Genomic DNA, 15988 nt, shown 5'->3' on the forward strand with positions numbered 1-15988 from the left:
AGCCCCAGCTCCTTCCCACGTGGCTCCACAAACACTTGTGCCAGCAGAAGGAAAGGGAAAGACACAGGAACCAACGGAGCAGCTGGAGCCAGATGACTGCACTGCTTCTCGAGGCAGTATAGTTTGAAGTGATTGTTGAAAACATGGCCAAAACTCAGATTTGTAGCACTGTGGGAAGCCAACAATTATCCCAAGGAGGTGGTGGGTTCAGTGTCTCTAAATAATCTTCTGAGAAGCGCCCTCAGTGCAGATGTTGAGTGCAACAGAAATAAAACACTACTGTACCACCAGAGGCAGAGTGAATTTTGTGGTGGGGCATTAGATGGGACAACATCCAAACCATCCACAGATTTCTCCAGAGCTGACAGCCAAGCCTCATACCCAGGCAGCTTCCACAGAGGGGCTCCCAAGGAAGGAGCTTCCCCTGCTCACTCACCCATGGCCTGGAGCATCCAGAAGGAAGCAGGTGGAAGGGAGCCAAGCAGAGCAGGCTGGGCAGAGGAGATTTTCCATCTCCTCAGCACGTGTGATGGCAGAGGCAGGTCTGCAGCACCAGCCAAGCACATGCAGGGCTTGGGCAATGAGCGATCTCCAACCCCACCTTCCAGAGCAAACCCAGCCCAGAGCCATCTACAGCCTACTGAGATACCAGCAAGGGCAACAGCCTGCACATAAACCAACCAACAACCAGGGGGGAGCAGTGGAAAACCTTCTGGAGCACTTTGGCTCTTCACCGTGTTTATGTTTCTCTGTGAACACACCCTGCGGCTTTGCCACCACATCCAACAGCCACATTTCCAGCAGCCACATCCTAAAAGTCTGCTCACAGCCTGGCACTCACAAGCTCCACCAGGGCACAGCGTGATGAGATACCTGCCAACAGCCCCAGTGATGGCACAGCAAGCTCAGAGCAGCATTCCCGTCCTCCCCAGGAGCTGTTTCCACCACGAGATCCATTACCAGCTACCAGAGGAAGGATCATCTATGCCAGCCTTGTTCCTGCACCCTGGTTGAAGGACACCACATCTGCCTGGTGGCTCAGTGGTGCCTGGGCTGAGCCAGCAGAGCCCTTTGGGTCCCCAGCAGCCTCCAAGCACAGTTGTCACAGCGCTCTGCATGATCTGCACCTTCCTCACGAAGGAGTGATCACAGGCACCACTGCAGTGCACATTTAACTCATTTGAGCTATTCAATGGGACTTCAGAGGACCCTGTTCCAGATTTACTCCCATTACTAGTGAAACAGATGCCTGGTAAAGTTTTGGCTGACCCACAAGTACCATGGGCACAGTCACTGCCTCAATTATGCATCAAGGTGAGAGTCACAAAAAGGCTTTTGTCAGTGCAGTCATGACCCCACATTAGGAAACAAAAGACAAACCCAACAAATGTATTATTTTCATTGAAATTCTGCATTTTGAAGTTTTTTCTACCAGCTCTCATATTCATTATGAGTCCTGCAAGGGTTCAGGACACAAGGCAAGCTGGGAACACCGTGCTGGGATGACACTCAGGACAGAAGTAAACACTGGCTCTGGCTGCTTTTGGAACAGCTGCTGTCCATGCACCCAGCTCAAGAGTAATTTTCTTGGTAATGTAATGTGTCTTAGTGATTACAACATTGTTCATTTAGAAAATACAATATCAATAAACAACTAATGGAAAAGCAACCTCCCCTAAAAGATCACAATAGGCCAAACCAAAAATTATGCTAGACCAAAAGCTACGCATCCTCTACAGCAAAGACTCTGGGTACTAAAAGCAGTTAAGAATCACTGTTTGTTGTGCTAAATAAAAACGTTTCAATGGCAAAAGAGATCAAAACTGCCACAAATGACAACATTTCCTATGGAAAGTTACATAAAACCACTCTGAATAGCAACCCAAAAAAATCTTAGAGGAAATAACAATAACAAACGCTGGAGCCACCAGAAGACAGACTTTATATTCAGGAAGGATGGAAGCCACAGAGCCACTCAGGACAGCTTTCTTGGCATGTTCCTTTGAAACTCAGAGCATCCCCATCACACACCTGTTTTCTCCAGCACCACTCTACAGTTCTGCTCACCTGGGCACAAGTGAGAGAATAAAAAATGCCCACAGCAGCCAAGGCCTGGAGGAGATCCTTCAAAGGACCCGATTAAACAGCCAAGAATTCAGAGCAGAGCTGCTTTGGCTGCTGTCCTTCACCATTAGCTGATGTAGCCAGGGACTCAGGAGAGCCACTCTAGTGCTCTATTTCTCCCCTGGCTCATGCCTGGTGGCCAGGCACACACCATCTCCTGCTGTGGCCAACTGGAAATAGCTGCAGGAAGAGCTTGTCCTGCTCTGCAGGTGTGTGCACACCTCTGCACATTCATCGGGTGCCCAGTGCAACAACTTGTTCATAATGCTAACAGAAGTAATCATAAATCTAGCTTGGTTTAGCAAAAAAATATTAAAATTCTTTGTGAACCACACTTCTTCAGTCTGAGTGAAGGGCACATTCTTGCCCACTGCTCTCCCTGAAATTAGAGCCCTAGAACAGCCAGGAAAAAGGAAGGTACACTCACACTTTTTCGCAAACAACTCACAGCTTTCTACAGTTCACTTTAAGTCTTTGAATTTGAGCAACAGAGTAACAACTCTCCCATGTGCTGATTACTATAGGGCAGTAATTCCCAAAATACAGCAGCTGCATTTGTCAACCCAGCTGTCTGAGCCCTCCAGATTTTAAAATCCAAGCAACTCTAATTTTCACTGAGCCACAGCCAAATAAGAGCCAGACCTGAAGGACTGTAAATGCAGCGTCCTGTGCAGTTTCAGGATGACCTCATAGGGATTGTTCCTTTTTAAAGGAAAGAAAACCTTCAAAGCAGGGATTGCTGCTGACCAGCAGAGCAAGGGGCTGGCTCCGAGCAGAGTGGAAACAGGAAGGGGAGGAGGTGGCAAAGGTAAGCTTTCCAGAAAAGGCAAGATCAGGCATGGTTTGCTATCTCTTCTCCCCCTGGGAAGGCTCTACCGTGCCAAGGAAGTATTGTGCAATGATACCTCAGACTTCACTGAGAAGAAACTGCATTTCCTTTAATAAACACTGTGCTTTAGAGATGCTCTGATTACTAAGGCAAGGTCTGTTTGTTGCTGAAGGCCCCTGAATTTAAGAACATATCCGCTGCTCAGGTCTGCATCACCACACTATTACATTTCTTTGGTAGGCAAAAAGGAGCTGTAATTATATTTGAAATAAATTGTTTATCTAGATAGTTGAAGAGTGCATCCAAAGGAAATTACAGCAAAAACAAGCCCTATGTCAATCTGACATTTGCAACAAGTAGAGCACACAAGCAGTGAAATGTGCACTCTTATAGCTTTAGGAGATTTGACCACTAAGACAAATGTGAAGAATAAACTCTCTGTCTTCATCCAGTGTGAAACAGACACTGTTACTCAGAAGGATTTGACCATAGTTTGGATGATTTGGCCAAAAAACTCAGCTGCTAATTTGCTCTTTGTTGCACCATCCCAACACACATTAAAAAAAAAAAAAACAAAAAAAAACCAAACACCTCTTCATTCCTACAGCAGCATGGATTGAAACAAGGATGAGAAGTGTGATCTGATGCTTCAGTTGGTCCTGGACAGCAGCAAGATGAGTAGGACCAAAAAAAGGAGCAAACAGTCGGAAATCCCAGAAGTTCAACAAGGATGACAAAAGGCAATCTCAGCACAGACGCATTTCCACTTCTCCCTGTGGAAACCTCACTCCCAGTGGCACAGACATTCTGCCTGGAAAAACAGAGAGGCTGGCAGGCAAGCCCTGCCCACCTTGGGCTGCACTGCAGGGTCTCCACAACTCAGTGCAAGCAGGCCTGGATGGTCTGAGCACACATCACCCACCAAATTAGCTCGGGGTTCTTCGAGGACATGGAAACAGAGCTGCCAGCATGACCATGGGAAATGCTGCCAAACAGATCCATTTCCTTCCAAGGTTAAATCTTGCCCTGTTGCCTGCCTAATCTCTTGAGACTAAGAGCTGCAGGGCTAAGACTGTCTCTTTTACATGTTATTCTCTGAGAGGGGCATTATTGAGCACTAGCAGAGTAAGAAACCCAATGCCCATTCAGGTCCGCTAGTTCTGAACAAAGCAAAAAATAAACAAACAAAAACAAAACAAAGCAATCAACTACAAGGCTAAAAAAAAAAAAGTCTGCCACCAAGGAGAGAACTACCTTCACAACCCTGGACACACTGCTCTGTAGAAAGAAACCATCTTCATCCTACCTTCCAGCAGCAGTGGGATGTTTTACCCGTGACCCAGACACAAATCCCATGAAATTCAGGCTGCAGCACCCACAGCACACACTGAGATGTTGTCACACAGCAGAGAGGATGCAACACAGCTCCCTGAGAAGGCAGGCAATATATGCATTCCATGGGTTCCTTAAAACTCCAACATGTACATACCCAGCAGCTGGGAGTCAACCTCACAGCAACTGTGTGAGATCTGCACAGTTCATGTTTCCTTTCCTTCCAACTAGATGATGATAAATGTTAAACTTGGAGCCCAGCAGCTCTTCAGCTGAAAAGAAAGGAAACTAATCCACATCTGAGCTCAGGGAAAATGTTAAGGAAGGAATCCATCCTTGAGTTTTAAGTATTTCTATTGAAATATATCATATACAGGCGACAGGCTGGTGGCTGCAGGAACAGCAATTAATAGAGGTCTCATGTCAGGCCACAATTAATGCTGGAAACTCTGAGAAAGATGCATGGTCTCCACAGGGTGCCAAAGCCTCCAGAGATAGCTATGGAAGAAAGGCAGCAACCACAAGGGAAGAATCTTATCAAAAGACTGGTCTGCTGGATAAAGCTGTAGAGTGACAGATAAAGAAATGTCAGTCTTGCTTGGCAGGCATATCCCCAGCAACACAGGTTTCACACAACACACGCTCTGCTCAACTTCCTGCTAGACACACTGAATGGAAGAGGAAAACAAGCCAGTAATCCTGGTTATGTTGCCCATCTCAGGCCTTCAGCACTAGGCAGGCTGTGTTTGCACTGCAGAGATATCCAACACACTGAAGAGAATCAAACCTTTACTAATTATAACTGAGCATGAGGGCTCTGTGCCCAGAATAAACTGTCCTATCATGCCACACTCAGCAGACCCTGCCTCTTTCAAGGGAACATGTTGGGACTTGCTGGCTACTTTCCGGGGCTGGATTCCAGAGGAACAGGACTGATGACCCCAAAAGGAATTCCTATTCCTGCCTGGCGACCTGGCGCAGTCCAGTCCCTGCGCGAAAGTGAAACGAGCTGTCTGCCAAGTCCAGTGACGAGGTGCTGGCCCTCTCTGAGGGACACAATCCCTGCCTGAGGTGACACATAAGGGCCACACGGTCTCGGTACCACGACACAAGAGAGGACCAGCTTGTTGGAGAAGTTTCTGCTGTGCTCTGCAGGCCAGCAACACTCTCCACATTCAAAGCTCATCCCCCTAGCTGAAGCCTACCCAGCACAGAACAAGACATTCCCGAGACCAGGGCCAACCCATGGCTTTTCCCAGAACCTGAAAAGCCAGTTTGTAGGCAGATCTCTTGCAAGTGGATTGCTTAAAAAAAAAAAAAAAAAAAAAAAAAAAAAGGCCTGTCATGGGAAGTCCCAGAGCAAAACTAGTTTTGTGGGAGTTGCTTTTACACTGCACAGCATCAACCTCCTTTCATGGGAACGCACGGAAGCAGGAACAGCACGGACACACGTCCACATGCCAGAGCCGCTGCCTTCCTGGGGGCTCAGGACAAATGAGCACAGAGGCCAGGACAAAGCTGGGGAGCTGTTCCAAATGCACAGCACCTCCTGGAAAGCTGGCAGTATCCCAGCTCAGAAACAGCACAGGCTCCCAAGATCCTTCACACAGACAGGAGAGACCTGGGCTGAGCAGCAGCAGCCACAAAGATTTAAGGACAGGAGGGATGCAGTAGGAGGGAGAGATGATAGCTGTTATTAGAGCAACTGAGGGTTAAAAAAAAGGCAGACAAGCCCTCTTATAAAGTCCATTTAATAATCAAAGCTTAAAGGAAGTAGCTAAAGTTCACCTCTTTCTTCCAACTGTATCAACCAATCTAACACGAGTCATCACCTCCTCCTGCAAACCTGCACCACTGAGATGGAACAGCTGGAGAGCAACATCCTTCCATACACTGGAGGGAAATGCAATTCTTCCAAGGGTCTGCTCCCCAGCTTGTCCCAGGTGGGCCACTTTTGTCCCCGTGGTCACAGCCCAGACAGCTATTTGTCCTTGCTACCCTATTAGCATTACTGCAGCTAACACCCTGTGCTCCTTCCTTGTCCCAAGCTTCATTCAGAAGTTTTACTGCCTTGTCCCTTCCCGTTACGTGTGACTATTTTTTCCCTTTACTGCAGAATGCAGTTTTCTTCCCAGAGGAAATTAGCAGGCATGGGGACAAAAACAGGAAGAAAGGAAACAACTTCCTGCTTGCTCCAAGACTCGGCTTGGAGACATCTCTGACCAGCACCGTGCACCCCGCCACGAAGCCAATCTGCAAGAGAAGCAGCAGCCACAGAACCGAGTGTGGCACTGGGACGAGCCAAAACTCCTCTGTGCTGCCACTCACCTCTCCTGAGTTACACTGGAGAAAAACACAGGGCAAAATATATACATTGGGCACTTTGGCACTGTAGGAATGAGTGTGGCAGGATGGGGCTGCTCGCTGAGGAGCCCAGAAGGACTTGGCACCGAGGGTGCAACCCTGCAAAAAGCTTTGGTCCTGCTCGCGTCAGGCTGCCGTGATTCCCTTGCTTCGTGCCAGCAGTGCGGAGTGTGAGAACTCAGTTCAGGGACTCGATCCGGCAGGAAAACTAACCTTAACATGTAAAAAACCATCTATTTTCCACCAGATCATCTCCCAAAGCCGCTGCCAAAGCGCGGGTGCCAGCATCAGGGGAGGGACGGGTGGGAAACGCGGAGATGGGGAGGACTCGGACCGGCTGAACGCGCACCTACAGCCGCAAGCAGAGCCCGACAGGCGCCCAGGGGCCGGGGGCGGCACCTGCCCGGCGAGGCTCGCACCCCGCCGGTGCCTCGGCGGGGCAGGGACCCCCGGGCCGCCCCTCCCGGCCAGCCCCCCGAGCCCCCCGGCCCCGCACTCACCGAGCCGGCGGGCGAAGCGCAGCGGCCGCTCGGCTCCAGCCGCCCCCCAGCGCGGCTTAAGGGACCGGCGCCGCCGAGCTCGGCCCGCGGAGGGCGCGGAGACTCCTCCCCCGTGCCAGGGGCCGGCCGGGCGGGCACGCCATTCACGGCCTCGGCATGCAAATAGCAGCCGGGAGGCGAGCGGCGCTCGGCGCGGAGAGCCGCGGCGGGGAGCTGCCAGCGCCCGGGGCCGCGGGACGCCGCATCCCGCCGCGCCGCCTGACTCACGGGGTAGGAATGCGCCGCGCCGGGCGGAAGCCACCGGCCCGCCCGGGCCCCCGCCTCCCCCGCGGTGGGCAGCGCCCTTCGGCCCCGCCGCAGCTCCCGTTAGCGTCGGCCCTGCGGGTCCGGGGTCGCTGCGGCCATGCCCGTGCCCGGAGTCCCCTTGGCTGGGCACCGCGGGGCTGCCAAGCCCCGGCCCCGATGCCCCGCGGGAGCATTGCCCACTAAGCGTCCCGCGCACTGGGCTGCGATGCTCACGGTGCCCTCACTCTTTCTTGCTGTTTCACCCGTTTCCCTTCGCTTAGTGCCGTGTTTCCCACCAAGTCTTCACACCTCCTCTTCCAGCCATGTGGTTAGCGCATCATCCCTCCCCTAAGTTGTTTCTTTCCTCCCAGTTTAAACATTTTTCCCTTCTGGGGGGTATCCTCCCACCTCGATTGCTCAGCCATCCTCTCCTTTGTCCTGGGATTGTTGCAGAAGATTTCTCCATCCATCGTCCAAGGAGCATCAGTCAGCATGTATTGCTCACGCAGCGCTTTGCTGAAGCTCCAGCGAGGCCTGCAGGGTGCACATCCCTCTTAAGCAGGTCCCCAAACCCACAGCTCCAGATGCTTTCAATGTTAGTAATAACTGGGGGGATGATGTTCCTTTCCCATCTCAGTGCATCTTCGCCGCCGACCTGCGTGATCCAGCCGAGCTGAGCTCATCCGTACCGCACCCAGCCCTGCGCGTGCCCACGGCAGCCACACGTGGAAGGCAACCCCCAGAGAGCCCTGCTAACCACATCATGTCTCGTTAGCTAATGAGCAAACGCAGAGCAGCCCCAGCTAGTCCTGGCTGAGGTGGAGACCAAATCACACGCAGAACCCTGACTGTCCGCAAAGCTTAGCAGGCACAAATTATTTTCAGATGTTTCTACCACATAAACAAGGAAAAGAAGCATCCAGTAATGCACTCGCAGGGCCCTTCAGCATCTCCCAGGAGGAACGCTCTGGAGCTGGAGTAGGAATCTGACCCACCCCTGCTCATTCTTTGCCTCCTGCCAATAGTATGTGCAATTTGCAAGAAAAGCAAAGCTCTGTCACTGAAACGTGACTTCTTGCTCCTGTAGAACACTTGCAGACAGCGCTGCTAACCCCATCCCACAAATTCTTGTTCCCCAGTGCTTCCCTGCCCAGCTCCCAGACTCGGGATTCTTTTGCCCATTCTGCAGGAATATGTAGAGCTGGGTAAAATCTACCCTGTTCATAAAGCATACACCTACCTTGCTGCCATCACCAGCCAGAGTGGTTCTCCTTCAGTGCACTGAGTCCTCCTAGCCCAAAATAGATGGAATAAGGTGACTTAAGGCCAGGTTCTGACTGCTCAAGCATGAGATGGTGAATGGCAGCAGTTCAGTGTTGAGCACCCACCATTTCTAGCCTGGAGCACATCATCTAGCCCAAAAACCTTGTTTGTTTTCTCCCTCTTCAGGGAATACTTCTATTTGAAATGTGGTCTCTGAGGACCAGCTGAAGGAGAGCTCTTTCCTGGTGCTTGTTATGTCTAAGGTGAACATGTGATTACATGAATTTGCTTTATTCTTCTCTGCTGGAAACTGGAATTTCCTCCCTACTTGAAACCCACGAGAAGCTGTGATCTCGCCACAAGACGTGGTTAAAGACCCAATGAAATAGATATCCATCAGCATGTGAATGCAGCACTTTCACTGCTGCAGCTTGCCAAAACTGCTTCAAGGCCCAGTGAGCCACACACCTGCCTGCTTCCAGCCAGGCACTGCTGGGTCTGCCCCAGCCAGGAGTGGTGCACGATGGCCCTCGGGTACTGGACAGAATTGTTCAACATCTCATCTCCTGCTGCATCCCCTCCTGCATGCACATTTGTATGCAACACTCCTTGGAGCACTGATCCTGTGCCATCAAGTGTTAAATTGGGGCTCCACTGAATATGGATTATAATCCAAGCAGGGAAATGGTGGTGTTACAGCCTGTGTACATTGTCTGAGAGTTTTATGAGGACAGCTAGGACACACCAGGAGAACAGGGGTCTGTTTTTATCAGGATCACCGGTTCCCTAGACAGATGATTTGATTCCAACCTGTTTTGTTCAGTGTTTGGGCCAAGAAGGCATCCCAGTACCTGGCAAGCACAGCAGAGAGCATCAGATTGCAGCCTTGACCAGTAAAAACAGAGCTCCCCTTGCCCTCTGGAAATACATGGGCTTTGTAGTGCCTCCTGTGCTGACAAGAAGCAGCAGCACAGCCCTGGCAGCTGTTCTAGCAAACAGGGAAGAGGTCCAGAAAGGCCTGGGATTTCTTCTGGGGAGGATTAATAACACAGAAACCCAAGTGAAGTCCCACAGAGTTTCAAACACAGGTGGCCTGGCCAGGAGCCAGAGAGGGAACTGCCAGGAGGGAAAGGACAGGGATTCCCTTTGGGAAAATGCCTTTCCAGGGTGGATGGCTGGACCTGCAGCCCCTTGCTGGGGAGCAGAACAGTTCCTGGGTACCAGCAGCTGATCAGGTTTTCACCCCCAGCTGCACATGTGTGTGTGGGATCCTGTGGATAGGAGAAGTGGGGATGGTACAGCAGGATCTGTTCACCAGAGCTGCTACAGAAATATCTCCCCTGTTCCTCACTAACCTGCAGCTCCTGGTGTGCAGCTGCCCCAGGGAGAGCAGTGAGGGCTCTCTGAGCACCCAGCCTCAGCAGTGCCCTTCCTCACACACCGTGGGAGTGTTGGTGCAAAATGCTTGGAGTGCAGATACCCCCAGGGTGGATGCCAAACTGGGAATAGTGCTGCTGACCTGAAAAAAAAAAATACTGACTTTTTTTCGAGTGCAAACCTTTCACTTCCCAAAAAAAAAAACCCCAAAGAACCAAACAACTTCTATTAACAAACAGCTATGTCGCAACTTCAATTTCCTATAATCCACTCAATGTACTTGAAGTTCAGAAACCTCAAACTGGGTGGAAGGTCTTTGGAAGCCTCTGTCACCCTCAGGCAGCAGCAGACAGTGCAGACATTATTGTGTGGGATCACACCGTGGCAGGGAGAGACACAGAGGTGGCTTTGGCCTGGCAGTTCCATGCTGGATGTGCCATGGGCTGAGCTGGCAGCAGACCTGCAGGGATTGGGGATTTAAGCCCATGGAAGGGGTTCAAAAATAAAGCCAAGCCCCACCATCCTTGCCTGTAGGTTATTCAGCCCAAATCAGGACAGATAATTCCCTTCACACACATCATCAACAAGGCCACCTGGAGCTGGGGAGCAGGAGACAAGCAGGGAGAGGAGCCAAAATGTTGATCTGGGAAGATGGTGGTACCCCAGATCACTCACTGCCCAGCAGAGCACAAGGAAATTACATCAAAACTCAGGCCTTCATTTTCTGCCCAGATTAATTGCAATTGATCATTCCTGGCTCTAGCCACAGGGAATGTGTGTGCTTGCAGTGCCAGGAGGAGGTGGCAGATTGGAAATGAGATATAACTAGGATTTAATGGCTAGCCAATAAAGAAATATTTCTTTTCAATTGTATTTTACCCAGAAAATCCACTCAAATCAAAATGGCAATTTTCATTTTGGTGAACTCATTGAGGGAATTGGCCAAAAAAAAAGGCATGTGTAAAGCAAGCAAGCTATGACTTCAAAATTATTTAGGAAATGTCACTTGGCAAAATAGCTTCTTTCTCCCCAGTTTACTTCAACACAAAAAGTTGCTTTTAACATACATATATGTGTGTGTTTCATATGAAAGGAATAAAAATGTAAATGTCATGGAAGAAGTAAGATAAAACTCCCAAAATATCTCTTACGTAGCCTGAAAGAGGCTTATCATTTTCCAATCCACTCTTGGCAAAAGATGAAATAATATTGCTTCAGAATTGCAAAACTGGGCAGATTTATTTCCAAGAGGCACACAAGGACTCTTATAAAGCAGTCAAATACAGAGAGCAGTGGCCAAGGGTGTGATCAAACCTTCACTGTTGGAATGCAGGCCTGGAAGAGCCTGAATCTAAATTGCACAAATTACCTTTTAGTTGTTGATCTGTAATTCTGGGGCACCTGGGTTTTGAGCAGGGACTTTCATTTAAATGTCCAGGTTCTAGTGAACAGGGGAGGAGTGCCAGAAGGAAAAAATGAGCCCCAAGGAATGTGAGCTGAATGTCACGGTGCCATTTGGGGTCTTCGTTTGTGTCCTACCCTCAGGGCTGGGTATCAGCTACTGGTGTCACACTTGATTCCAGTACTAAGAGTCGCTCCTGTTGATGAAGAAGAGGAGCACGAGGGGTAGGAACATGTGCCAAAGAACCCCCAAAAGCACTGTCAGATATTGTCAGGTGGAGCAGCAAGGTTTGGTAGCCTGCAGCCAGTAAGGGCATCCTCCAGGTTAGCCCAGGTGGTTTCTGACCTGCTGCAGTGGACAGGCCTGGAAGGAGAACATTCAAAATTGGCAATAAGAGTGATCCAGTTCAGACAGAACACTACAGAAACGACTCAAACTTGGCTTTAGGCACAGTGAACTCACCAGCTCCTAAACTCCTGTATTAATTAAAAGGGAATTTAATTGGGGAAAAAAAATTTCCAGTTCAGTTATTCATAAATGAACTGAAGGAGTTCATAAATGAGCTGAGGAATTTTGGTTTGTCTGTCAGCAATAAGCTACTTTTTGAAGAAAGAGCAGAGATATGTTATCTTGATGTAAAAATATGAACTCAGTAATTGGAGAAAAAATAATTCAGTTACTGACAACAAGCTTGTAAAGAACTTGCTCAGCTAAAATAACAAGGCTTTGTGTAAATCCAGCAAATCTTAACACAAATCTGTAAGAATAGTTTTGGCATAGGCAAGTAAAGTAAGAAGCTGAAATTTCAAAGTAAAATCAACTCTCTCTGAGAGTCAGTAACAGAGATCCTATCTCCAGCAAAAATCAATTTAATAATGTCACCCTGCAGTTAGTTAGACTTAAGGAACAATAATATTTAGTGTAAAAACTATTCCAAACAATCTCATTTTACAGGTTCTGATCTAGACTTTATCAATCCACCTATGCTGCCAGGAAATAGCTTCTCTTCCCAGTCTGTCACTGCTTTGCTGGTTTTTCCTTTCTGTACTATTTCTGATTTTTCAGGTTAAAACAAAAGCCATGGAAGAGGAGGGGGTTACCAGCTTCCAAAGCTGTTACGAGCTCTGTCTCTGGCATGTCTGGAGTGTGGCCTTGCTGTTGCATTTCCAAGGCCTCCAAGGACAGAGTTCCCAGCACCTGGCTGGCTCCTGGGCCACTCTGGCAGATCCCATCCCAATGTGCAGCGGGTTCCCTGCCACTCCTGCAGCCTCCTGCCCTTGCAGGGCCCCTGGGGTTCAGTCCTCTCCACCTCATCCTGCAGGGAGAGCAAAGCCACCCCTGAGCTTTCCTCCCCAGTGCTCCCAGTGGCCCTTCCCTGGGCTCTCCAGTGCCTCTCAGTGTGCACTGAAACACTGGTGCTATGCAAACAGGAACAGAAAGATTATTTGTACTTTAACCCCATCAGCAGTGAGCCTGCAAACATCTGTCAAACACGCTGAGCTGTAAAGGCTCCCTGTTTTCCAGCAGAACTTTTGGAGCAGCAACCAAGGAAGCTGTAGCTGACCTTAGATGAGGAATTGTTGGTGGAGCTGTCTCTGTCTTTCCAGACCTTCTGCAGGACATGGCAGAAAGAGGAAGCTGCCAGCAAAGTTTTTGACAAATACTCTGTTTATGATTGTCATAAGATGCTGAACAAGGGGAAGGCAAGAAAGAAATGAAAGCCCAGAAGAAAGCAACTGTTAATCTTGACTCCCACCCAAGCCTACTGCATGTATTACATTTTATTACAAACATTTCTTACAAAAAGTCCACATGTGGATCAAATGATCCCAGTGGAGTGACAGGGTTCAGCACTAGCCAACCTACTAATATCCGCCTTGCTTGGTTTTCCTTTTTCCTGGCACGTGAATCATTTTGAAATCATCTGGAGCTTCCTACTGCTTTAGGACTTACAAGGTCCCAAAGCCAGGCATTCAGAAGACTCCTAAGTCACCCTTTGGAAAATTTTGGGGGTGTGTGTGACCAAGGTTTTCTCTTGGAGCTTCGGCTGAAGTAGACTGGCACTCCCAGAGACCCATTCCCTCTGTCACTGGAAGTGACAATTGCACCAGTGAATATGGTCAAAGCCTCAGCTAGGCAGAAGGCAGGCAGCCAGCATCCTGAAGGGTTTGATAAAACAGAGTGTGTCTTCATTCCAAATTACGACAGAGCCCCTGGATTTCAAGTTGTTCACAAAGGAAAGATCTGTATGAAATATCTAAGCCTTTCCAAAAATAAAAACAAACCAAATCCCGCAAATGCTTGGACACGGTCCATTTTTTCATGTAATATACAGAAACTTCTCAAAAACTGGCTGGGGAATTGTTTCAGAAAAGGGCAAAACCTTCCAAACTGCTTGTTTCCAAAAGCCCTCTGAGCCCTGTGGAGGAGGCAGACAGACATTTTGCTGAAGTCCGACTGGAATCACCTCAGGGCATGTGTGATTAGCAAGAAAAGGGCAGATCTGGAGTTTTGCTGCCCAAGTCCAATTTCTCCCCAGCCAGGCTGCAGCAGGAGGGACCAGTGGGTCATCCCTGGGCTCTGCAGCTTTCCTGGAGTGGGGTCTCTCCTGTGCTCCGATATTGACGGTTTGGATCACAGCCCTCAGTGCCAGAAAGAGAAAGAAGCTGCTCACTGTCTCAGTCCTATTCTCCCCCAAATAAAGCCTTGCAGGAAAGGGAAGGGATCATTTAATTTCTTAAAGGGCAGCTGAATCCCCTCTAAATGGCCACATTCTTGTCCCTTTCGCAGAGTGTGACTGGTGCCAAACTTGGTCACAAAGGCGTATTCACGGCTTTTTCCTTCCTACACATTCAGGAGTTGAAAGCCAGTTTGGTACAAACTCCCCAAAATGACTTATTCAGCAGCTGCTTGCCAGCTTCCTGTTTGCAGAGTGGGGGGGCTGGAGCAGGGGCACAAGCCCCAACACCAGGCACGCTGCCGTGGGGACTTTGTGCCCCTGCTGCTCCCCGAGCCTGGCAGAGCATCAGCCTCTGCTGACCAGGCTTGGCTTGGGCAGAGACCCCATCACCAGACTGGCCTTTTCACCTCTGCTCCTGGTTTCACCAGCAAATTTGCTTTTTCTTGAGGTCACTGGTCCCTGGGATATGTTCCAGCTCTAATGAGGATCTTTTCCCTAGTAAATAATTCCTCCTCTCACCAAGGGAATGGAGCAAATGCTCAGCCTCAAGCTACTGAGCACTGAGGGCAGCCAGCTCCTCCCCTTGCCAACAGCCATGGAAGTGATTATCCTCCCTGGGATCAAGAGACTCAATGTCTTGTCTAAAAACCTACAGGAAGACATTGAGGGAACAGGGACAAAGCTGTCCTTCAGCTCATAGGTTCATTTATAGCAGAGAAATCAGGAAAAATGGACAAACCTTGCTCACCACAACGCCACCTTCATACTGGCAGCCACAGATCCTTCCTCGTAGCCTCTCAGCTTCATCATGCTTTGGAGAAGTGTAGGAAAGACCAGGATAAGGATCATCCAGATGCTTTTTATCAGGGAGATAAGCTCTCAGGAGTGGTTTGGGGTGGCAGGGTGTCCCTGCTGGGCACACCATAGGTTTGCCAAGGAGAAGGAGCCCCTGGGTCTGTGCAAGCTCACAGAAAAAGGAGTGTCTGCTGTGAATGGGTCAGTGGTGACTCCTGGTTGCAGGGGGAGGTGATCAGGATGTTTTCTCAAGGCTGGCTTTTGGTTCTGTGTTTTTTTCACCATCTGTGACTGCCAACAGTATGGTTTCCCTTCTCAGCCTCCTACATGGCCTTTTGCTGGAAAACACCCATGCAGTGTCTGCAATCCCTGCAGCTACGCTCACTGCTCAGCTCCCAGGGAGGAACACAAACTTCTTCATGTCCGTGACATCTCCCATAGAACAACTTGCCTCATGCAAGGGACAGCCTTCCCAAGAGCAGGCCACAATCCATGGGGAAGGATTGCTGTGCTGGTGGGTAGAGGTGTCTTTCTTCCACGGTGCCACCATCTCTCCAAGTCAGGGGCTGTAACTGAGCAAGCTGGGTCCTCGTGCCCTTTGCCAGCAGGTGGTATGATCCTGCAGGATTTCACTCCAGTGGCCCCATGGTCTTTCACAAGAGCACACACCACACTGGTAGCCAGGCAGGGGTTGGGCTCTGCTCCCAGGCAACCAGCCTGACAAGAGACCACAGTCTGAAGTGGCATTAGGGGAGGTTTAGGTTGGACATTAGAAGGAACTTTGTCACAGAAAATATGATTAGATTGCAATTGACTGCTCAGGTGGGTGGTGGAGTTACCATCCCTGGAGGTGTTTAAGGAAAGAGTGGATGTGGCACTCGGTGTTCAGGGCTGGGTGACAAGGTGGTTCTTGGTCATAGGTCGGACTCAATGATCTCAGAGGTCTTTTCCAACCTAACTCATTCTGTGGTAGCTCAGGCTGTCTCAGCTGGAGCTATTTAATCAGCAACGTGCTGATAAGCTGACCACCAAAGCCG

At 49.6% G+C, this 15988-nt stretch overlaps 1 protein-coding gene across 12 annotated transcripts in view; it reads right to left on the reverse strand.

Annotated features, from left to right (window-relative positions):
- RHBDF1 (rhomboid 5 homolog 1) overlaps positions 1 to 15026 on the reverse strand; it is a 43180-nt gene extending 28154 nt beyond the window's left edge. For 3 of the 12 annotated variants that reach the window (XR_014958424.1, XM_085591785.1, XM_021531216.4), the window contains exon 1: positions 7150 to 7285. Coding sequence is in view for 5 of the 12 variants with exons in the window: in XM_085591779.1 (XP_085447905.1) it covers positions 7843 to 7928 (86 nt within the window). In the remaining 7 variants the exon portion in view is untranslated. Of the gene's footprint in view, positions 1 to 4442; positions 4563 to 7149; positions 7469 to 7842; positions 8074 to 14895 lie in introns of those variants that run through there. The other 9 variants (XM_085591779.1, XM_085591778.1, XM_085591783.1 and 6 more) reach the window with 8 other exon arrangements.
- Between the last annotated feature and the right edge of the window lie 962 nt (positions 15027 to 15988).

The sequence above is a fragment of the Lonchura striata genome, chromosome 14 (genome assembly GCF_050655825.1).
Source record: "Lonchura striata isolate lonStrDom1 chromosome 14, ASM5065582v1, whole genome shotgun sequence".
Classification (NCBI taxonomy): domain Eukaryota; kingdom Metazoa; phylum Chordata; class Aves; order Passeriformes; family Estrildidae; genus Lonchura; species Lonchura striata.